General features: G+C 40.4%; 1 protein-coding gene across 1 annotated transcript in view; it reads left to right on the top strand.

Annotated features, from left to right (window-relative positions):
* Ophn1 (oligophrenin 1) overlaps positions 1 to 24475 on the top strand; it is a 317225-nt gene that overhangs the window by 168819 nt on the left and 123931 nt on the right. The window contains exons 7-11 of the mRNA XM_036174204.1: positions 3664 to 3774; positions 14896 to 15000; positions 16395 to 16524; positions 18776 to 18876; positions 24328 to 24419. Coding sequence (XP_036030097.1) covers positions 3664 to 3774; positions 14896 to 15000; positions 16395 to 16524; positions 18776 to 18876; positions 24328 to 24419 — 539 coding nt within the window. The remainder of the gene's footprint in view (positions 1 to 3663; positions 3775 to 14895; positions 15001 to 16394; positions 16525 to 18775; positions 18877 to 24327; positions 24420 to 24475) is intronic.

Genomic DNA, 24475 nt, shown 5'->3' with positions numbered 1-24475 from the left:
TAGAAACGGAGAAATTGCCCTAGACCAAAGCAAGTAGGCTCAAGGATGAAAGGCATGAGAGACTCTTGACAAGTGATTTGTTCAGAATTGATATTACTCTAAATGACTAATGAAAGACAAGATAGTATAGTCAAATGCAGTGGGCTCACATCTTGACTAGTGCAACAACAGAAAAAAAAAGAGGAGGAAGGAAGGAAGGAAGAAAGAGAAAAGAAAAACATGGCCAAGACATCAAAGAGCGGAGAAATCTTCATTATCTGAAGTAGGTAAGGAGAGCACAGGGATAATTTCCTAAGTGATGCTGTCCAAACAGAAGGAGGGTGAGGGAACATTTAGAGAGGCTATTTTAATAGTGGCTCTGGGTGCATAGCTGCCTATGCAGACAGTGTGGCTTTTCTCAAATACCTGTTCCTCAGACAGTCTAGAATTATAACTCATATTAGGCAGGGAGTGCCTATGTTACCAGGCCCAATGGAAACCCAGGGCTATCATTAGTCTCTAGAGCACAGTCTCTGGCAGCTCTTTTTACTCTAGTGTTAGAGCATGTTGAAAGAGGAATTTCATGTACCCTTTACAAAACTGCCACGGAGTCCCTTAGTAGCTTATATAAAGTTTCTTCTAGACTGGATCTCTCAAACCTTTCTTCTTTGGTGACTTTCCTTTGTACCCTTTCACTGAAGTAAATGCTATCTGGGATTATGACTATATGTTGAATCCTCAGTCCTGTGAGTCCTCTTAGTGACTACCAAATCTGAGGATAGTCACAGGGACCCATGTCACACACCCCAGTCCATATGTTGGTGATTTTGCTATGATGACATCTAGAGTGTTTTAGTGGTTTTGTGCACAATGTAGATGTCCTTGTTTGCACTTTGTGGGGGCCTTTGCTGTTTTAAAACAGGATATCACCCAGAATGTCTTCATATTCTCAGAATGCCTCCTAAGTGCTGGGATTGTAGGCATGAGCCAGCATACCCAGCCTTTGTTGACATTTCTGATGAGCTGGGGTACAGCCATTGTTCTATTTATTAAAAAATGAAGTAAGGGAAATTGAGTTACTTTCTTTTTAAATGAAGAGGTTTTATTTTTTAAAGCTAGGTGTAGTAGGTAAATGTTATAATCTCAACACTCAAGAGATTGAGGCAGGAGGATTGTTGTGAGTTTGAGGGCAGCCTGTGTTACATAATCAATTCTATAGTGTGAGACTCTGTCTCAGAAATGAAGAAAAAGAAAGAAGAATTGAAGAGATGGAGGAAGAGAGAGAGAGGGAGAGAGAGAGAGAGAGACAGAGAGAGAGAGACAGAGACAGAGACAGAGACAGAGACAGAGATAGAGACAGAGAAGACTGCAATTGTAGCTCAGGAGTTCAAGCCAATCAATAGCTATATAGAGAGTGTGGGGCCAGCCTAGGATACATAAAACCCTGTGCCCCAAAGGAAACAAAGAAAGAATCTTATCATTGCTAAATCACTTTTGTGTTTTATTGTTACATTGCCTCATATCTCAGAATAGTGTGAAAGATGTCAAGAGACACTGTGTAGGGTAGGTCTAGGCTTTTTTCTGGGGAGGGAAGACAGGGCAATGAGGAGTCTATATTGGGCTATAACCCAGACAAGTTCCTTTCCTTTAACTTTTTATTTGATGATTATAAATTCACATGTGGTTATAACAAATGAGACAGATTTCATGTAACTTAAAGAAAAAAATGATTAGAAAGTACAGAAATGAAGTATTGGATCCCTGACACACATTTTCACTATTAAGACCCTGGGCTTATTTATTACAATTGGTGAGCAAATAGGTGTTATATTTCGTGGAATATGGATTATTTGTTTTTATTTTGTTGGGTTTGGAACCTTGCACATGCTAGGCAAGAACTGTGATGCTGAATTACTCCTCTTTAACCCCATTCTGTGGGATTTGACAAGTGTATAATGACACGTGTCCAGTATCATGGAGAATAGCTTCACTGTTCTGAAATTCTCATGTCATCATGCTTGTTCATCTCAAATATCTGGCAGCCACTGATCTTCATATTTTTGTCTTTTCTATAATGTCATGTTGTTGGAGTCCTACAGCATGGAGCCTTTTCATATTTATTTCTTTTATTTAGCAATATGTGTCTAATATATATATTTGTTTTTCGAGACAGAGTTTCTTTGTGTAGCTTTGCACCTTTCCTGGAACTCACTTTGTAGACCAGGCTGGCCTCGAACTCACAGAGATCCGCCTGGCTCTGCCTCCCGAGTGCTGGGATTAAAGGCATGTGCCACCACCGCCCGACCAAAGATTTATTTATTTATTATGTATACAGCATTATGACTACAGGTCTGAAGAGGGCAGGCACCAGATCTCATTATGGATGGTTGTGAGCCACCATGTGGTTGCTGGGAATGGAACTCAGGACCTCTGGAAGAGCAGTCAGTGCTCTTAACTTCTGAGCCATCTCTCCAGCCCTCACCAAGTAGTTTTAATATGCATTCCCATGATGGCTAGAGATATTAAACATGTTTAAAAATATTTGTGTGACTTGATAGCTAGGGCTGTTGTCTGGTTGTACCACATATGTATCTTATATTCTATGGAAGAATAGTTTTTCTTCTGAATTTATGGCAGTTATTAATATGGCCATGGTAAATATTTGTGTGTAGATTTTGTTGAGGTTGTTTTGGTAAGTGCTATAGAGTACAAAAGTAGGGTTGCATTGTAAGCAGATAATTTATTTTTTAAGAATCTGCTGTTTTCCAACATGTACCATTCTTCTTTCCAACTAGCTCTGAAGCTTTCTTTTGCTTGATGTTTTTTTTTTTTTTATCAGCATTTGGTATTGTCAGTGTTTTTACTGTTAGCCACTCTAATAGGTGTGCAGTGGCATCACATTTCTGTTGTCATTAGAAATTTCCCAATGACATGCAATGCTGAACCATTTTACCATAGTTGATTACAATCCATGGTCTCATTATTCTGCAGCCTCTGCTTTCTCTTGGTTAGTTTCTCATGCTTGTTCTCTTGCTTCTGATTTTTTTTTGTGCCTTTTTGCTTTTCTGCTTAAAAGGCAGACAGGATGTTTAGATAAAGAAACTGAAGTAAGTGCTTAGTGTGAGCTTTCATTCATATTTGGCTAGGACTTAAGTTGGTCTTAGTTTGCTGTTGCTGTAGTTCCTTTGCAGCCCTCACTTTGTCTTTGTATTTTCTTAGCAATTTATTCTTCAATTGTGTAGTAGTTCTTCTGTGAGTGTGGTAATCCCCTATCATTGAGCACCTTTCACTCCCAGTATCTGTTCTCATAGAGTTCCGATTCTCTCCATTCACCTGTAGTCCGGTTTTTGCAGAGGCACTTATCCCCATGACTTTAATTTTCCGTTGGATTTGAGAAGAAATGTTTTCCAACTTGTTCAGTGTTTTCCCTGATCTGAAAATCAGTTTTGTAACTCCCAAGTTTCCTCTATACTAGACTAGAAATAGAAAGCCCAGTCTTTAATCTCCTGGTTTCAGATTCCCTCTCTGTAAAATAAAATAAAATAGAATTAAAGAAAACAATGGAAATAGAATATTTGCAGGTGACTCAATGACTCTTTAGCTGTAGAATTTTACTGATTTTATCATTCCTGATTTTTAAAAATGACCATGCCACTTATGACATTTGTTGCCCTCTTTCTACAGGCAGATCTCCAAGTGGATAAGGAAAGGCACAATTTCTTTGAGTCATCTCTTGATTATGTCTATCAAATCCAGGAAGTTCAAGAGTCCAAGAAGTTCAATATTGTGGAGCCAGTAAGTTCTATCTGTTGGTGAATATTCTAAAAAAAAAAAATCCCAAATCTTCCAGTGAATGTGGACAACTTTGGTCATAAAATTGGAAGTTCAAAGAATAAAAATGTCAGTCCATGCTCAATAATATAACATCAGTGCATTAGGCTTGTATTTTCTTGCTCTTTTAGAAATGTTCACTTTCTTCCTTACCACATTTATACTATTTTGCTCTCTAGTTATATCCATTTTCTTTCTTCATTTTCTTTGATTCAATCCCTCCTCAAATTTCTGTCACACTTTATTTTTTCCTCTTTTAAAGCATCACCCTTTACCATAGCCACAAATGATATAAAATACTTGGGGTTACTCTAACTAAGCATGTGAAGGACCTATATGACAAGAACTTTAAGTACCTGAAAAAAGAAATTGAAGAACATGTCAGAAAATGGAAAGATCTCCCATGCTCATGGATGGGCAGGATTAACATAGTAAAAATGGCGATCTTACCAAAAGCAATCTACAGATTCAATGCAATCCCCAACAAATTACCAACACAATTCTTCACAGACCTAGAAGAACAATACTCAGCTTCTTTTGGAAAAACAGAAAACTCAGGATGGCTAAAAGAATCCTGTACAACAAAGCCACCTCTAGAGGCATCATGATCCCTGACATCAAGCTCTACTATAGATAGAGCTATAGTAATAGAAACAACTTGGTATTTGTGTTCCCCAAAATATTATGCCCCCTAATAAACTTATCTAGGGTCAGAGAACAGAATAGCCACTAGATACAGAGGCTAGGAAATGGTGGCACTCACACCTTTAATCCTAGCATTCCAGAGGCAGAAATCCCTCTGGATCTCTGTGAGTTCAAAGCCACACTGGAAACAGCCAGGCATGGTGACACATGTCTTTAATCCCAGGGAGTGATGGCAGAAAGCAGAAAGTTATTTAAGGCGTGAGGACTAGGAACTAGAGCTGGTTAAGCTTTTAGGCTTTGAGCAGCACAGTTCAGCTGAGATTCATTCCGTATGAGGACACAGAAGTTTCCAGTCTGAGGAAATAGGATCAGGTGAGAAACTGGCAAGTTGAGGTGGCTATAGCTTGTTCTCCTTCTCTGATCTTCCAGCATTCACCCCAATACATGGCTCAGGTTTGATCTTATTAATAAGAACTTTTTAAGATTCCTGCTACAGGTATTGACATAAAAACTGACATGTGGACCAATAGAATTGAATTGAAGACCCTGACAACCCACATACCTATGAACACCTGATTTTTGATAAAGAAGCCAAAACTGTACAATGGAAAAAAGGAAAGCATCTTCAACAAATGGTGCTGGCATAACTGGATGTCAACATGTAGAAGAATGCAAATAGATCCAAATCTATCACCATGCACAAAACTCAAGTCCAAGTGGATCAAAGACCTCAATGTAAAACCAGTTACACTGAACCTGATAGAAGAGAAAGTAGGAAATAGTCTTGAACACATTGGCATAGGAGACCATCCCCTAAATATAACACCAGTAGCACAGATCAATAATTAATAAATGGGACCTCCTGAAGCTGAGAAGCTTCTGTAAGGCAAAGGACACAGTAAATAAGACAAAATGACAGCATACAGAATGGGAAAAGATTTTCACCAACTCCATATCTGACAGAGCGCTGATCTCCAAAAATATATAAAAAACTCAAGAAACTAGACATCAAAATACTGAACAATCCAATTTAAAAAGTGGGCTATAGAGCTAAATAGAGAATTCTCAAAGGAAGAATTTTAAATGGACAAAAGATATTTAAGGAATTGCTTAGCATCCTTAGTCATCAGGGAGATGCAAATAAAAATTACTCTGAGATACCATCTTATACCTGTCAGAATGGCTAAGATAAAAAACACTGAAGACAGCTTATGTTAGAGAGAATGTGGGGAATGGGGAACACTCCTCCACTGCTGGTAGGGGTGCAAACTTGTACAGCCACTTTGGAAATCAGTGTAGTTGTTTCTCAGAAAATTGGGAATCACTCTTCCTCAAGACCCAGCTATACCACTCTTGGGCATATGCCCAAGGAATGCTCAATCATACCACTGGGACACATGGTCAGTTATATTCACAGCAGCATTATTTGTAGTAGCCAAAACCTGGAAACAACCTAGATGCCCCTCAACTGAAGAATGGATAAAGAAAATGTGGTACATGTACACAGTGGAATAATATTCAGCAGTAAAAGAAATGACATCATGAAATTTGCAGGCAAATGGATGGAGCTAGAAAATATCATCCTGAGTGAGGTAACCCAGACTCAGAATGACAAACATGGTATATACCCACTCATAAGTGGATACTAGCTGCAAAGGATAACCAGACAACAACCCACAACTCCAGAGAAGCTAGCTAACAAGGAAGACCCAAAGAGGGATGTATGGATTGCCCTGGGAAGGGGAAATAGATGAGATCTCATGAGTAAACTGGGGATGAGGGGTGGGAAGTGTAGGGCAGGGGTTGGGGGATGAGAATGTAAGGGAATGGGATGGCCGAGCTGGAACAGGGAGGGAGTGGGAAAGTAATGAAAGAGATAGCATGATAGAGGGAGACATCATGGGGATAGAGAAACCTGGTGCTAGGGAAGTTGCCAAGAATCCCCAAGGATGACCCCAGCTTGGACTACTAGAAATAGTGGAGAGGGTGCCTGATATGAACTGGCTTGCCCCAGTGATCAGACCGGTGAATACCCTAACTGTCATCACAGAGCTTTTCTCCAGTAACTGATGGAAGCAGATGCAGAGATCCACAACCAAACACTGGGCAGAGCTCCAGAAGTCCTGTCAAAGAGAAAGAGGGAATCTATGAGCAAGTGCACCAAGGTCATGATGGGGAAACCTGCAGAGACAACCAAACCAAACTAGTGGAAACTCATGAAAGTTGAATCAATAGCTGTGGAGCCTACATGTGATTGGACTAGGCCCTCTGCATGACCAGACAGTTGTGTAGCTTGATCTGCTTGAGGGGCCCCTGGAGGTAGGATCAGAATCCATCCTTGGTGCATGAACAGGCTTTTTGGAGCCCACTACCTATGATGGGACACCTCCTACAGCCTTTGGACTTGCCTCTACTGGATGTGCCTCCCCATGGGAGGCCTTTGCCTTCTTGTGTGGGGAGGAGCGGGGGAGGGGGGTGGGTGGGAGGGAGAGGCGGGGGATGGGAGGAGGGAAGAGGGGGATCTTTGATTGGTGTGTAAAAATGAATGAAAAAGTTTTAAATAATAAATAAAAGAAAGGTAAACAATAAATAAAAGTAGTATTTTATTAATTCTTAGAGAATTTGGGTACAATGTGTCTTGATCATATTCTTCCCACTCCTTCCCATAACTCCTCCCAGACTCATCCCCATCTCTCCCCTGCCCTGTTTTTGTTTGTTTGTTTCTTTTTTTAAAGAAAAGACTATCTCACATCAGTTGTCCTGGCTCTTAACAATATTTATGTCCCCTTTTCTGTGATATCCCAGAGCCGTAAGGGTAGGGGTTGTGTTCTAATGTATTGATTGGAGGCAGAAACCCTACTATATTTGCGTTTTGACCAGTTGTGGCTTTCTCTAATATTCTTCATCTACTGTAAGAATAAGCTTATTTGATGAGGGATGAGAGTTATACTTATTTCTGAATATAAGGATGAGTATTTAGAACACAGTTACAGATTATGCTGGTTTAGTTGCAGGAGCCCTGGTCTGACCAGCCATTGGTAGCTGGCTAAATTAATGGTGCCAGGTATGAAATCCCTCCTATTAGGTGGACCTTAAATCCAATCAGATGACTGTTGGTTACTGATGTAAGTGGCACAGTGTACCTTTCAGGATATCTTGCTGTGCTGGTCATTGTTGTTATTCATTGGCATTATAACTGGATAGGACTTGATTGCTTCCCTCCATTGGCAGCATTGCATGGCTCCTTCTGAAACTATGAGGACTAATCCTCAGTGAGGAATCTTCTAGGTAAGATCCAGATCAATTCCTCCAAATTCTGTGTCTGAGGTGTGTGCTGTTTTCAGCAATTAGGTCTTATCTTCTATTCTGAAAGGTACCAAAGGCAATGGCAACAGCCTATATTGTCTTGAACTCCCCTAACCAACAACTTACAAGTAGGTTTCATATGCCTGGCACTGGGTTTTTTGTTAGGTAGTTTATGTTCATTTAGGGGGAGCATTGTCATCCCAATTGATGTAACTTCAATTAAATGATATATTTCTCTTTGTGTATGTACACACAAAGACACACACACACTCATCTAATTTTAAGGAGCTATTAAAAAATGATTCCTCTACAGCTTTTCTAAACATCTTTAGTGTTATTTATCCCTCTTACTTTCCCTTCCCTTTGTGTTACCTTTCTTCTTTCCTCCTTAGGTAAGTCTCTCCTACTCATTATCACTCTTAGAACAACTGTGTCCTACAATTCCCTTGTCTAGTGCTCCTGCCCCACCCATCCCCTTCCATGTTCTCTTTTTGCTTCTCTGGCATTTGCAGTTATTGCAGGTTATATACTCACTTGTGAAGATTTGGGGTTAGGGTCTGAGTTACCCCACTCAATATAATATTTTCTATTTTCATCCATTTATCAGTAATGTTCATGATTTTATTTTTCTTTACATCTGAATATTTCATCATGTATACCATATTTTTATTGTCTATTCCTCAGTTGAAGGACTTATAGGGTGTTTTTATTTCTTAGTTATTGGGAATAGAACAGTAATGGTTATTGTAGATTAGGATAAGGAAGCCTTTGGGTATATTACAAGAAGTGCTAGGTAGGTCATATGGTAGTCTACTTTTAGCTTTTTATTTTTTTGTTTTTTGAGAAGGGTTTCTCTGTAGCTTTGGAGCCTGTCCTGGATCTTGCTCTGTAGACCAGGCTGGCCTTGAACTCACAGAGATCCACCTATCTCTGCCTCTTGAGTGCTGAGATTAAAGGCATGTGCCACAATCACCTGACTACTTTTAGTTTTTTGAGAATTCTCCACAGATATTCAGAGTGGCTGCACCAGTTTGCAATTCCAACAGCGAATGAGGGTTCCTCTTTCCCAATATCCTCACCAGCATTTGTTGTGGTTGTTTTGTGGATCTTGGCCATTCTGACTGGGTGAGATGAAATCTCAGTGTTATTTTAATTTGTATTTCCCTAATTGCTAAGGATAATAAGCATGTTTGAGGGGTGTTTTTCTTTTTTGCTATTTTTTTATTTCTGCTATTGAGCACTCTCTGTTCAGTTCTATAGCCCTATTTTTAAATTTTTAAAAATTTTTAAAATATATATTATGGATATTGCTTCTCTTTGGACATCCTCTCTACTTGATAGATTTATTCCTTAGCTATGTTTTTTTTTTTTTAATTTTTAGTTTTATGAAGTTCCACTTGTCAATTGTTGGCCTAATTCCTGGGCAAATGGAGTCCTCTTCAGAAAGTTCTTTCCTATACCCGAATCTTGTCTGTTTTCTTCTAGTAGTTTCAGTGTGTCAGGCTTTACACTAAGTTATTTGATTCATTTGGAGTCACTTTTGTGCAAGTTGATAGACATAGACCTATTTTTCTTCTTCTATATATGGACATCCAGTTTTTCCACCACTATGTGTTGAATATGTCATGTTTTCTGCAAAGATTTTTGGCATCTTTGTCAAATATTATATGGCTGTAGTTACATTTACTCATCATGGTGTTTTCTGTTTTGATCCATTGGTCTACAAGTCTGGTTTTCTTTAACTACCATGCTGTTTTTTACTACTGTAGCCCTGTAATAAAATCTTGAGATCTGGATTGTGAAGTCCACCAGCATTTTTCTTTTCTTTTCTTTCTTTTTATTTATTCTTTGTGTTTTTCACATCATCCACCGCCATTCCACTGATTTCCCTATCCTTTCATATCCACCCTCTGCCCTTGTAACCTCCCCACCAAAAATAAAATAAAATAAAATTTAAGAGAAAAAAAGAAAAACAAAAGAAAGAGAAGGAAAAATTAATTTTGTCATGGAAACTGTAATGTGATACAATGAGTCACACAGTAAACCCTTTTATCCGTATATCTCTACTTGCAGGTGTTCTTTGCAAAGGGTCTGGTTTGAGGCCTCTGGCTTCTTCTATACTGTCAATACTGGGCCCTCACTGGGACTCCTCTTGGTTATCCTGCTGTTGCCCTGTGTTGTGGAGGTCATGCTGCTTGGATCTACAGGACAAGTCCCTGTATGTGCTATAACAGATCATGCAGATCACAGATAAGGTGGATGTTGGGGTGGGCCAACACATAACCCTGGTTCTGGGCCTGGGTGGTTGCAGGGTTGGTCAGCCCTCTAGCTCTCCCCTATCCTTACCACTACGGTGAGCTTTTCTGCATTGAGCAAGGGGTGGGACCAGTTCTCCTGCTTTCATGTCCTCAGGGCTTGCTCACCCACATCTACACCTTCAGGACCAGCTCTACTGTGTTGCCTAGACATGGCGTAGGGGCCACTCTCCCAAGTGCTGCAGTTGATGGGGGCAGAGCCAGCTCTCCTGCTCTTATGACCTCAGGGCCAGCTCTCCCACATGCCTCAGGTGTTGATGGGTGTGGGGGAGGTGGGCATCACTCCCCTGCCCATGCTACCACATGGCAGATGAGTGATGGGACAGCTCTCCCATGCTTACAACATCTGGCTGGCTCACCCACACCTACTGGCCACCAGCTGCAACACTCCTGAGAACAGGCCCTGTACCTCACCTGGGCAATACAACAGAGCCAACCCCCATTGGTGGAGGTGTGGGTGAGTACTTGGGTAAGAGAACTCTGCACCTTGCCTGGGCAGTATAGTAGATTTGTGGCAGAGGTGTGGGTGAGCCAGGCCCAAAGATGTGAGCATGGGAGAGCTGTGTCCATTACTCATCTGTCATGTGGTGGTGGGGGTGGGGGTAGGGGGAAGAGTCCTCTCCCTCCCTCCCTGCCCCCTCCACTCATCAATGCCTGAGGCAAGTGGAAGGGCTGGTCCTGAGGTCATAAGTGCAGGAGAGCTGTCCTAGGCCTTACACCTTGCCTGGGCAACACAGTGGTGTTGGCCCTGAAAGTGTAGGTATGGGAGAACTGCCCCTGAGGATGTTTGAAAGCAGGCGAACTGGCCCCACTGCCTGCTCATTGCTCCAAGGGGTGAACCAAGGGCAATGCTGGGGAACTCACCCTGATGGTGAAGACAGAGGAGAGCTGGCAGGCTGACTAATCCTGCAACTGGAGGTGGGGATGGGAGTGGGGTTGGTCCTGTGGAGTCAGGGATTCAGGATCTCCATGACACAGGGCAGCAACAGGATATCCAGGGAGAGTTCCAGTGAGGGTCCAGCATCGATGGTGTAGCAGAGACCAGGGGCCTTGAACCAGACCAATGACTCTTTGTGATGGACACCTGCATGTAAAAAGGTATAGATAATGGATTGTGGGGTTTACTGCATGACTCACTGTGTCACACTGCAGCTTCCATAATGAGATTTTCCCTTTATCCTTTTCCCTCCTTTTCTGTCTCTGTCTCTGTGTCTCTGTCTCTCTGTGTCTCTCTCTCTCTCTCTTGGTTTTTGGAGACAGGGTTTCTCTGTGTAATTCTGGTGCCTGTCTGGGATCTCGTTCTGTAGCCCAGGCTGGCCTCAAACTCACAGAGATCCACCTGGCTCTGCCTCCTGAGTGCTGGGATTAAAGGTGTGTGCCACCACCGCCCAGCTTCCTTTTTTCTCTTAAACTTTATTTTGTTTTATTCTGGAGGGGAAGGAGATGGGTGGGTCCATCCCAACATCCACCCCATCTATGATCTACTGAAGCACAGGGGTGGCGGTGGGGTGGGGTTGCTTCTATGGACCCAGGGCTGCAGTATCTCCATGACACAGTTGTGCTTTCTCTAGGGCTTTTCTCATGAAGACATGTTGGGTTTTGCCAAAGGCTTTGTCTTCATCTATTGAGATGATCATGTGAATTTTGTCTTGAGGTTCATTTATATGATTTATTACATTATTGGTTTACCTGTATTGAACTAGTCCTGCATCACTGGGCTTAATCTAACTTGGTCATGATAGGTAGTCTTTTTGATATGTGCCTAAATATAGTTTGAAACTATTTTATTGGAGATTTCTGCTTCTGTGTTTATTAGGGATACTGCCCTTTAATTTTTTTTTATGTGTGTGTAAAAGGAGTTTGGAAGTACTCTTTCTATTTCTATTTTTAAAAACAATGTAAGAAGTATACTTTGTAGATCTTCTTTGAAAATCTTATGTTTTTCTGCTGTGAATACATCTGGGCCTGGACTTTCTGGCTTTTAAAACTATGTGTCATATATTTTAGCCTGTGCTAAGAATTCATGGCCCTTACATTTAATCACTTCCTGTTCTGCTGTTTTTATATCTACCTTGTGTAACTGTTTCTACTAAATTCCCTTAAATGTTTTGATTTGAAAATATGCTGACTTTGATAACTGTTTTTATTACTAAGTGCATTCATCACAGAAATGTTTAAAATAGTGTATAGAGTGATCAAAAATTTGTTTATATAAAAATAATCTGCCTTAGTTATATTCTATTTTCCCTTCCATCTTGTTTGTAAACATAGTATATCTCTTTCCATGTGTATGATGCATACTTTTGATTGTGAATGTGTCTACATATATGGTACATGAGCATGCACATCTGAGTATACATGTGTTGATGCCCACATTTTTATAATTCTACCTGTACTACATGCAAACAACTATGCATTCTATTGAAGAAGCACCAATACTTTGTTGTAGTCCAGGCACTGTGTTAGAATCTGGCTATACTGTAGTAATCCAGATTAACAACTTCTCACTTATGAACACGATATTCTCATAGGGTAGAAAGAAGGGACAGAACTATGCATGTAGTCCAAAATGTTGTAAGTTGTGATAAGATCTATGAAAGAGACAAATTATGCCTAACATAGCAAAAATTTACATCAATGGGGTGAGAAAGATCCCAGTAAGTGCCATTTATAGAGAACTAAAGGGGGAAAGCATGTAGCCAAAGCCAGGTAGAGACATAACAGGAACAGGAATTCTAAGCCAATTTCCCTAGTGAACGTAGATTCAAATACCTCAACTAACTACTGTAAGCTGAATACAAGCATGTATCATCACAAAGATCATCCAAGTTGGCTTTATCCCACAGGTGCAGGGTTGGTTCAACATTTGTAAGCTAATAGTGTAATAAATCATATAAATGGACTTAAAGATGAAAACCACATCATCATCTCAATAGATGCACAAAGGCCTTTGATAAAATCCTGGGTGCCTTCATGATAGTGAGAAAAGAATACTTACACATTCTCAAAAAATTAAAAGAAGCTGTATGTCTTCAGATATTTGTAGAAGAAAAGGGAGTTGCAGAAAGTGATGTATGACTGAAATGCATGGGACCCATTGGCATAGGATATGGTTTGGATGTTATCCTAAGCACCGTGGAAAGCCACTAAAGGCTATTAAGTATGACCTGACAGGGAACAATTTTGTTGTGTGGAGAATGACTAGACAGGGCTAGGAACACAGTTAAGAAGCTATTATAGACTGGATGAGGTGGCACACACTTGTAATATCCACATCAGGAGGGGAGGCAAAGGCAGGAGAATCATGAGTTTGAGGTCTGCCTGGGATATAAAACTAGGCTCTCTCAAATTAAATAAGCAAATACTATAGTGATCTAGGCTAGAAGACACATTCACTTGAATTGGTGTGGTGGAAGTAGAAACAGTAAAGAATAGTTAGGTTAGAAAACTATTTTGCAAGGTTGAGGATATAGTGCAGTGTTAGAATGCTTGCCTAGCATGCACAAGGTCCTAGGTTCTATCGCTAGCATTTAAAATAGAATTTTGGAGGAAACACTAGCAAAAAATTCTGTTGAATTGGACTTAAATATGAGTTAAAGAGAGATCAAGGCTGATTGTTTAGTTCCTGGTTTGACTGACTGCTGCGTAGTGATGTTATTTCTTGAGGTGAAGTTTGGGAGAGAAACAGGAAGGACTGTGGATATAAATGTCATAAATGTATGTGTATGTGGCCATTATATTGTTTTTATGTTTATACCTTGTTTATGTTGGGTATGTGCACGCATGTTTATACATTTCATCTGTTTGCTTTCTAAAATGAATGGAGCCATGTATATGTCTACCTATTATACTTTGCAAACATTGAACATTTATTTTATTTACTTATAATTTGATCAAGTAAAACTGTATTTTCTTTTAGTTTTGTTTATATACATTTGGTTTTTAATGGAATTGAATGAAAAAGTACATTTATTTTATTGTGAGGGATATATATGCTATGGATAACTTTGTGGAGTCATCCTCTCCTTTTAACTTTCTGGGGATCGAACTCAGGTAGTCAGTCAGGCTTGTGACTGTACCTACTGAGCCATCTCACTGGCCATGGCTTGAATGTTTTGAAACTTAAGAAGTGGACTACTCATCATTTGTATGTCATCTTCTGCAAGAAGCAATTACTATGGGCTATTCCTGTGGATAGATATGTTGAATATCTGTTACTCAAAATGCTTGAGACCAGAAGTGGTTGGGATTTTCGAAAAAAATGTTGGAATATTTGCATTCATATAATGATATATCTTAAATGGGCCCCCAGTTTATACACAAAATGTTAAACCCCCTATACTCATAACCCAAAGATTCAATGAAGTATTTTTAGTGTGTTTACATTTTTCACAGTGTGCCTAAGATTTATCACATGAGGTCAGGTGTAAGAATTTCCGTTTTTGGCATCACATCTGTCCTTGAAAAATTTCAGTTTTAGATTCGATGTTTTTGGATGAGAGATGCTGTACCAGTTGAGAGAAGAGATGCAGTCAGTTCCTGCAGTGTCTAGTTCCTGAGTGGCTTAGTATGCACTCTAAAAAGTCCTGGATTTGCTATTTCCTTTCTGAGACTGAATGCAGGTGAAGTGTTTAACCAAACCCGAGAATACTAATAAGTGTGTACCTGCTTGTGCCACCGTGACTGCTGTGAACAGTGTACTCAGTAAACACTCTGGAGTTCTTCCCTGACTTCCTGGTTTCTTTGTGTAATCAGTTAGGTAGTGCTGGTGATAGATAAAGGTAAGTTTCTAAAGGTGACTTTTGTCTGTCTCCCCTAGGTCTTGGCCTTTCTTCACAGCCTCTTCATTTCCAACAGTTTGACTGTGGAGCTCACGCAGGATTTCCTCCCATATAAACAGCAGCTGCAGCTCAGTTTACAGAATGTGAGTTGCATGTGGATGTCTTTCCCTGCCATTGAGATTTGAGCCCCAGTGGTCTTAACTGTGGAATTACAGGTTATTGCACCGCAGCCAATTTGTCAGACAAAGTGGTGTGGAGTACAAACATGTTAGCGTAGTGGTGTGTTCTTGTTTTTTCAATTTTTACTCTTCCTCTCTTTGAGGTTTCCTGATGTTCAAATCTAGCCTCTATTCAGGAACGCCTCTGTTTAGCCAGGATTTATTAAGTGTTGGTACTTTACTGTATCTCTCTCAATCACAATCCAGATGTAGGCTTATTTAAATATAAGGCTTAGGCCTTAAGCTAATTCTGAAGTCAATTAAGACACTTGTGGGCTTTATTATTATGAATGCCCTTATATATCTTCTTCCTTCTCTCAATGTTAAAGTACTTCTCCATTTTGTTATTCATGCTAGTTCTTATAAATGAGCACAGACATGACATTTTTTATGTATTGGAATGTGAGAATTTACTAATTTTATCCCTTAGCCCACATTTGATATGTATTTATGGACACCATGAAAATATACCCTGTGTAAGACAATGTAAAAGTCTCTGGCATACCAGAAGGAGACATCAACATTTGTCTGTCTTGGATGATCATATATTTTCTTCAAGTAGAAGCATAACCACAGATACATCATAATCCTTTATAGTATTTGTTGCTATATGGAATCAGACCACCAGAGAAGGTATTACTAAGATCAGGTGACATTGGGCTGGGTGCTGCATTGCATGGCCTTTATAGATGTGTTTTTAAGTTCAAAACTGCCAATGAGATGCTTGCTTAGGGGCATTGTGATAGACAGTTTTACCTACTCCTTTCTTTCTGCATTTATTCCTTCCTTCTGGGTGCTCTCCTTTACCTGTTTTCTGCTGACTTACACAATCTTTCTACAATCAAGTTGACTCCTCTGCCATGTGTAACTTGACAAATGTGAGCTAATCCCAGGCATTTGCATGTGTACTCATGGCTGATTCATTGTTAGTATGGTTGACAGCTGGGGCTGACCAGTGCAGTCCCCCTCTTCTTCACTAATGTAAAGAAGTTGCCATGATACTGTTACCTTTGGGAACCTTCTCTGCAGTTGCCCTTAGTGTAAAGTAGGGTCAGCCTAATCTCCTTATTTACTTGAAGCTTGAATTAACCCATTGGGTAGAACCTCTGGCTTCTTGTGGTATCTGTGTTTTTGTTTCCTTTCTACTTCATAATACCATTAATCCCTAGAATTATTTCTAGTCACTACCATTCAGCAGTCTTCTATATGTTTGAGCACACACTGTGAACAGAGAAATCTCTGTACTATATCTATGTACTTGTAAATACACAGTCCTGCTGATGATAATGGTGCTAATGACTGTAATAATCTCTTGACAGACAAGAAATCATTTCTCCAGTACCCGAGAAGAGATGGAAGAACTTAAGAAAAGGATGAAAGAAGCTCCTCAGACATGCAAACTTCCAGGACAGCCAACCATTGAAGGCTATCTCTACACACAGGAGAAATGTGTGTGGGAATTCAGGGCCATCCCCTGGGCTCTAGCTGGCTTGCCACTTTACCTTTCTGAATGCTGGGAACTTCTATTGTTTGTAGATCCATGCCAGATACAACTCTTTGGAGGGCAGGGTCGGAATAGAAAAAATGAAAAAGAAAGGAACTTGAAGGGTATTTAGGACACTTTGTCTCTAGAGTAGTAAGATCTAATTTTTTTTCTCTGAAATTCAATATGAGGAATGTTAATTGTGTATGGTGAACATTGGGTCAAAAAGGAGGTAGGGCAAAGAAGGCAGAAAGATCCTATTTATTGCACATATTATGTTCAGTGCTCTAAAAGCCTCATCCCATTTAATCTTTGTTTCCACATTATGTTCATTTTATACTAGAGACCACTGAGGCTTAGAACAAGCACTAGATCTAAGATCCAATTCGAGTGTATCCTATGCCCAAACTGATACTCTTTCCAGTGTATCCTATCCCACCCACCACCCTCAGAGCCTGCACAGTGTAAAGTGGCGAGCAGCATCCTAGTTTTCTCCATCCATGACAACCTAAACTGTTCACAGTGAAGTAAACTTGCCCCTAGTTAAGAACCTCTGCTACATGCTGTGCCTCAGTTTTCAGTCAAATGGCTGTCACTCAGTTGAATGAACACTCACAAGCATTGTTTCTGTCAAATGCTATGCAAAACATTGAGAGTACGAAAAAAAAGAGATAACATATTTACTTTTTTTTCTTTTCTTAAAGCAATTCTCAGACTGATAGGAGAGACAGGAAAGTATATTAATGAAACATTTTGAACACCCTCTTTGGGGCATATATCTAAGAACTTCTCTGAGGCAGTGATGCTTGACCTAGAACTTGTATATTCAGTGAGAGTGTGACAGGTAAATAGAACCTGGGCTGGGGCTTGGCAGAGAACTCCAGGTGTGTGCTGCTATGTGTGTTGAGGCACAGGAGTGATGGAGAACCTACCTCATGCTTAGGTCTTGATTTGTTTAGGATAGCCCTTGTTGTTCTGATGTGTAGTTAGAGTTTTCCTGCCTGGCCCAGTCAGGACAAATCTCTCTCACCCGCCAGTCCCACAGTCACTCAGACCCAACCAAGTAAACACACAGAAACTTATATTGCTTACAAACTGTATGGCCGTGAGAGGCTTCTTGTTATCTACTTCTTCTATCTTAAATTAACCCATTTCTGTTAGTCTATACTTTGCCACATGGCTTGTGGCTTACCAGTGTCTTTACATGTTGCTTTTCATGGCGGCGGCTGGCAGTGTCTCTCTTCTGCCTTCCACTTCCCAGAATTCTCTTCTCTCCTTGTCCTGCCTATACTTCCTGCCTGGCTAATGGCCAATCAGCATTTTATTTCTACAGAGTGATATCCACAGCACTGATGTAATTCTTCATTTTTAAATACATGTTGTGTGCACTCCATTTAAAATATATGCTGAGTTTACAGTACAAATTGTATGTCCCCTGAAGTATTTGGGAACTGGAAGTAATTCAGTGACACAAGATCACAGAGGTGACGGTGCCTGATAGCAAGTCCAGAATGGCCAGTTTGATCAAATTATGGAGGGCTTTGAAGGCAGACTAAGTTGTTTGGAGAGAGTAGGAAAGCCATGTGTGATTGCCAAGGGAAATGACATCAGTGGAAAGATATTTTAAAGTACTGATCCAGTATAATGAGTGCATCAGAAATGGAGAAATGAGAGGAGTCTGCTTGAAATGATTAGTGGGAGGAAAAGTGAATTTGTATTTTATTGGTAACTGTTATAAGGATTAGGAAAACAAGACAGTGATGACACCTTTAATTCATTGCTAAAAGGTAGAAGTGGAGATAGCTGAAGGAGAGACACGTAAGGAGTGGCATGGATGCAACTCAATGGTAGTCAGATGAAAGGTTTCAGGAAAGAGGAACACTGGCAGGGCTTTCCAGCTTCCGGATGCATAAGTGTCTTGATTCCTAGCAACTGTTGCAGGGAGAGTAGGTTTGGAATGAGCTGAGAATGGATGTGGGAAACAGTTGGTGAGGGTCTCTGTGGGTACAGTGGGTAGGTGAGTTAGGTAAAGATAGAGCACAGGTGAAGGGCGGAAATTGACCTGGAGGTTGTCAGCAAATAGTAAGCAATAGACTGGGACTCTGCATTGTATACAGAGGCCTTGGACTCAACTTCAAGCACTGGAGAGGAAAACAAACATCTTCTGTTTTGGGGAGCTGAAATATTCTGCTAGTTCACTTTCCCCTGTCTTTGTAGGGGCTCTGGGGATCTCCTGGGTGAAATACTACTGCAGGTATGAGAAGGAGACCAGGACACTCACTATGACACCAATGGAACAGAAGCCAGGTGCTAAGCAGGTCAGTTCTTGTTACTGCTACTTTGTGAGTATATCTCAGAAAAGAACATATATTGACAAAGTGTCAAATAATCAAGTCTTTCACTGTTATGTAAAACCAGGATTTTATGTGTTCTCTTTGGCCCAAGTTTATGTGGGCCATGGCTAAGATCAGGACTTTGGCTATTATTATTTGTTTTTGTTTTTGAGAAAGGGTTTTGTTCTGTGACCCAGGCTGGCCTGGAACACATTGTGTAGCACAGACATGACTTGAACTTATAGCAAGTCTCCTGCCTCATACTCCTGAGTGCTGGATTAAAACAGGTGTGTTCCATCATACACAACTGAAGATGAATTTCTAAATAGTCTTATTAAATAAAAAACACAGAGCCAAATATAGGGGTAAAAGCCTTAGAGAGATCAGGGAAATAGGGAAACTCACCAGCCAACCTTACCTCACCAACTCTGCAGCTTCCAAATGCAAGCTGCTTCCTGTCTTACCATGCCTTTATTGCCTTGCTGTTCTGCCCCCCCCATTGGCTCTTAGCCCAGCTACCTCACTTCCTTGTCATTGTCTATCTGTACAGACCTCCAGGTCTTTGTGGTTGGTACTGAGATTAAAGGCGTGTGTCACCACAATTGGCTCTGCTCCCTAATATGGCATGGGACACACAGAGATCCTGCCTGATAAGTGATCAGATTAAAGGTGTATGCTGCCTGACTTTTTGTTTACTTAAAATGGCTGGCCTTTTCCCCTGATCTCTGGGCAAGCTTTATTAAAGCACAAATAAAATATCGTCACACACAACTCCTACCATCAGGTTTATGATGGTGTTTTTCTGTTTTCAGCCTATTTAGTATTGCTGTTGCCTATCGCTTGTTTTAAAAATATCATTTCTGGAATGCCTTTATTAAAAGTCTCTCTCTCTCTCTCTCTCTCTCTCTCTCTCTCTCTCTCTCTCTCTCTCTGTGTGTGTGTGTGTGTGTGTGTGTGTGTGTGTGTGTGTGAGTATGTGTGTATCTGTTGCCTGAAGTTAGAGTCACCTACACCACATTAAAATCTCTGTAAGTAGCTCATGTTCCTTCCTTTCCTCTTTAAGCCTTCTTCTACCTTTCAAAATGCCAAGGTAAGTTTACCACTGAGAGGGTAGTTTACTCCCTGGAAAGAACCTGCTCCTTTCCATGAATGGAAGTTTCTACAGGTAAAAACTGATCTTCACATCATTTGCTTTCTGAAAGTACCCCTTTCATTTGCTCTCATACATTTTGTATGTATGCACCTCTTAAATATTTACATATTGTTGGAAGCTTTAAGTATACACTCGAAGGCCCAAATTAGGTAGACAGGAATTTGGAGAAAACCGCCTATTTCTATTAATAATAGTTTCTGTAGATGACCAATCCTGTATAGCTTGTGCATAGAAAACTAGAGGGGACCGATTTTGATTGCAGAGTGTTGGAAATTACTTTTTGATTTGGTCTTTAAGCACAGAGCCTTCTATTGTACCTTAAATGTAGGTTCAAGCCGGGGTACACCCTTAGGTAAATGTGTCAATAGGCATCAGCAAATTCATCTTGGGTTATAGCACAGAAATTGTTCCCAATCAGCCTGAATGTGTCTGTTTTATCTGATTGGCAAATGCTTATGATCAATACTAGCTTCAGTCTTTTGTTTTGCCCTTTCATGTTAGAGCATGGGGATTGTTGAGATGGGATTTTTAGTAGCCTGGGATGGCTTCAAACTCATTATTATGTAAAGCATGACCTTGAATTTCTTATCTTGCTGCTTCATTTCCTGAGTTCTGGAATTACCTGTGTGTGTCACCATGACTGGTTTATGTGGTACTGCGGATAAACCCTGGACTTTGTGCTTCTTATAACTGAGCTACTTTCTAAGCCTCCATTTTTTAAAATTCTATACAAATTATTATCTGGAGTCTCCACATTAGCTCTCTTATCAAAGAGAGTAACATCTTTTAGATTTTTTGCATTCCTTACCAAAAGAGAACCATGCCAAGGACAAAATCAGTAGACACCACTTTTGTGTTCACCTAGCATATGAGAACAATTTAGCTTTTCTTTCCCCCTTGTTTCATTGAGTTGATGCTTGCAAAACTGCAATTGTGGGAGCAGGCTTTTTCTTTTGTGAGACAGAGTCTCTGTAGCTCTGGCTATCCTGAAACTCACTATGTACACCAGGCTGCCTCAAACTCTCAGAGATCCACCTGTCTCTCTCTACTCAGTGTTGGGACTAAAGGCATGCATGCCTGGCCTTGAGCATGACCACTTTTAATGTGGGATCCCTTAAGGAAGGAAAGAGGCACCAGTTTAGAAGGTAGTGACTGAGTATGAGTAGTCAATGGATTCACTCAGTTTGTATTTGGAAATAATTTTTTCTTGTCAATCTTCTAACACCATGCCTAGTAGTAGTTAATGTTTCTGAAAGGTAAATAAAATAAGTAAATGAATCAATGATGTTAGTAGTAGTGATGGTAGTATAGTAGTAGTAGTAGTAGTAGTAGTAGTAGTAGTAGTAGTAGTGTAAGAACCACCTTTTCGTGAATACCAGTTGTATTCCAAGGATATATGCTACCGTGTACCTTATTTCCTCTCTTAGCAGCAATGTAGAACACATCATGAACCCAGTTTGCAGATGGAGTAATTAAATCTCTCTCTCTTTCTTTTTTTTAAAAAGATTTATTTGTTTATTATGTATACAGCCTGTATGGCTGCAGGCCAGAAGAGGGCACCAGATCTCATTACAGATGGTTGTGAGCCACCATGTGGTTGCTGGGAATTGAACTCAGGACCTCTGGAAGAGCAGTCAGTGCTCTTAACCTCTGAGCCATCTCTCTAGCCCAAATCTCTCTTTCTTACTGTGACACTAAACAGTGTTCCCTACTAGCTCAACCTGTGAAGTCTTATTTATATTGCTCAGTTTATTGGTCTTCTCCAAAGAAGTATTTTATCAGAATTTTATCCTTCCATGTTAGACGTACTTGAGAAGAGAAAGAGTGATGGATTTTGAGATTAAATAACTGGGTTTATGTGACTCATGACATGGTATGTCAGGGTACTTAGTGCCAAGTCTACACTTGTGCTGCCCCCACCCTCCCAATTCATCCATACATGAAAGAACTGGGTATAAATCCTAGTTCCATGGTAAACTTGCCTTTTGACCTCAAGTTAATATTTCATGTTACTCAGGCTCATCTTCCTCATCAGAAGAGTAAAAAGGATGACTGTGTTCATAAATTCTTTTGAGCCCCGTTTACTAGGGACTAGAGATATATAGACTGTAGCTGAAAGTTTTCCTGTGTCCTGCCTGGTCCGCAGCTGCTCAGACCCAAGTAAACACACAGGGGCTTATATTATTTAAAACTGTTTGACCATTAGCTCAGGCTTTCCACTGACTAGCTCTTACATATAAACTCAGCCCATTTCTGTTAATCTATATGTTGCCACGTGTTCCTTGGCTTTACCTGTGTGTCATTACATGTTGCTTCCTGGATGGTGGGCTGATGTCTCGTCACTCAGTCTTCCCTTCCCAGGATTCTCCTTGTCTGCTTATCCAGCATACTTCCTGCCTGGCTACTGGCCAATCGGCATTTTATTTATCAACCAATCAGAGCAACATATTTTTACAGCATACAAAAAGACATTTCCCCATCACAAGACATTATCCAGAGCCTTATGGGTTTCTCAGTCAAGTGAGGCACTGGAAACAGGGAATTTTCACATAAATTACAAAGCATGGAACAGGCCATGTGTAGAGTTGGAGGAAAGTTGAATGTGGTTTATAGGACAAGTAGCAGTTTATTCAGACCAAGAGTCACTTTGGGTGGAGAGAACAGTACATGGAATGTCATGGAGTCATTAAAGAGCATGATTTGTATGTAAAGTGTTTTGTACCTACAGGGCATAAACTGGTGGTGGCTGGAAATGCAGCTGGAGTGGTGTGGATGAGGCCTAGGATCCTAAGCTGCTACATGGTGTGTCAAGGCTAAAGAGGGAGGATGCCTACATGACTCTGTTACCTACCTTAAGAAACTTGTACATGACACCCCAAGTGTTAGGATAAGAATGGTCTATTGAAGGGTTAATGGAGGGCTGAGTTCTTGTATTGGAAGCAGAAAGGCCAAACATACTGAGTACTGGGTAGTTAACCAAAGAGCATCATGATCTTCAATTAATTATTCATTGAGTTTCATTTTTTTTACAGTCTAAATTTTTGAGACAGGATCTCACTGTGTAATCCAGACCAGCCTTGAACTTAACCTTCTTGTGCATATAACACCATGTCTGCCTGCACTGGATATATATCTTAGCTCTGTGATCAAGTTCCTTTTTGACTTTGAGTAAATTGGTATTGGCCAATGAATCATATTGTTTTGGATGGCATAGTGCCATAGGTACAGACCTGGAGCTTAAGCAGTGTTTCTGATTTTGAGACAGTAAGCCAATAGTGCTAGTGTTATTTAATGGATTGTGAAGTTAAGACTTAGAGAGGGAAATTGATTTCTGAGAGTCACAAAGCTAGTAAATGGCATAACTAAGGCAATGCCCCAGATTTTAAGCTTTCTAGTTGAATGCTACTTTGACCTTACCAACTTGCATGACCATCAGCCATTTTTCTTCTCAGATTCCCCTCTATGTAAGGGCCGCTGCCATGAGGGAAATTAGTGTAAAACCAATGCAGAAGATAATAAACAAGCAAGTAATCAAGAATACCGTGTATAGTAGTATGTGGTTCATTTTAAGTGCTAACTAAACCTAACCTCGCTTTCGGTGTCACGTTGGATCAGAGATCAGAGAGGAAAACAAACAATGGAGGATCATGTAGTTTGTCTATGGCCACCAAAGGGTTTGGCAGATTTGTTTTCCCAGAGGACTATTATGAACCCCACTACCCCATGTATATCAAATATAAAAATGTTGCTTTGATTAATAAGCACATTTGCTTGTTTCCCCACTCTTTCCCTACCTCTGGAGAGACTGTTTTTATGGTTTTTGATATCCTGAAGGTGTGCACTGCCACATTCAGTAGGAGGCTTCTATACTCAACTTTTCTCACACATTCTCAGGATGATTTCAGATAGCTGCTTATGCAGTTTCAGCTTCCCTTCTCAGAAGCCTCATGGAAATTTTATTCTGTATACTTAATGCCATTTGGGCAATCCATTTCTCCTGCACTGCCCTTAGAGACGTGTACTGGACTTCCTATTTAATCTGCTGTGCTTGGGAAAGAACACCCTGAGCATTTTCCCCTGGTCTTGGCCACTTATGCTTATTAGAGTGAGAAGCCATCTACCATGTTATTGCAAGGTTTGAAGGTAAAGCTTCTCAGTGAGTCAACACATTGCTCCTACTGTCTTGGTCGACATCATCCAAGTGACCCTGAGGATACTACAGGAGACAGAAGAAACAACTGTGCATCTTTACTAAGTGTCTGTTAATGCTTTTCTCCTACCAGGGACCCGTGGACTTAACTTTGAAATATTGTGTGAGAAGGAAGACAGAGTCGATTGACAAGAGGTTCTGTTTTGATATAGAAACTAATGAAAGGTGAGTTGTGATGCTGGACTTTATGGGCTCACTGTGTACCACCATGAGTTTGGCTG

Source organism: Onychomys torridus, chromosome X, assembly GCF_903995425.1.
Source record: "Onychomys torridus chromosome X, mOncTor1.1, whole genome shotgun sequence".
NCBI lineage: Eukaryota > Metazoa > Chordata > Mammalia > Rodentia > Cricetidae > Onychomys > Onychomys torridus.
This window is presented reverse-complemented; position numbering and strand designations above follow the sequence as displayed.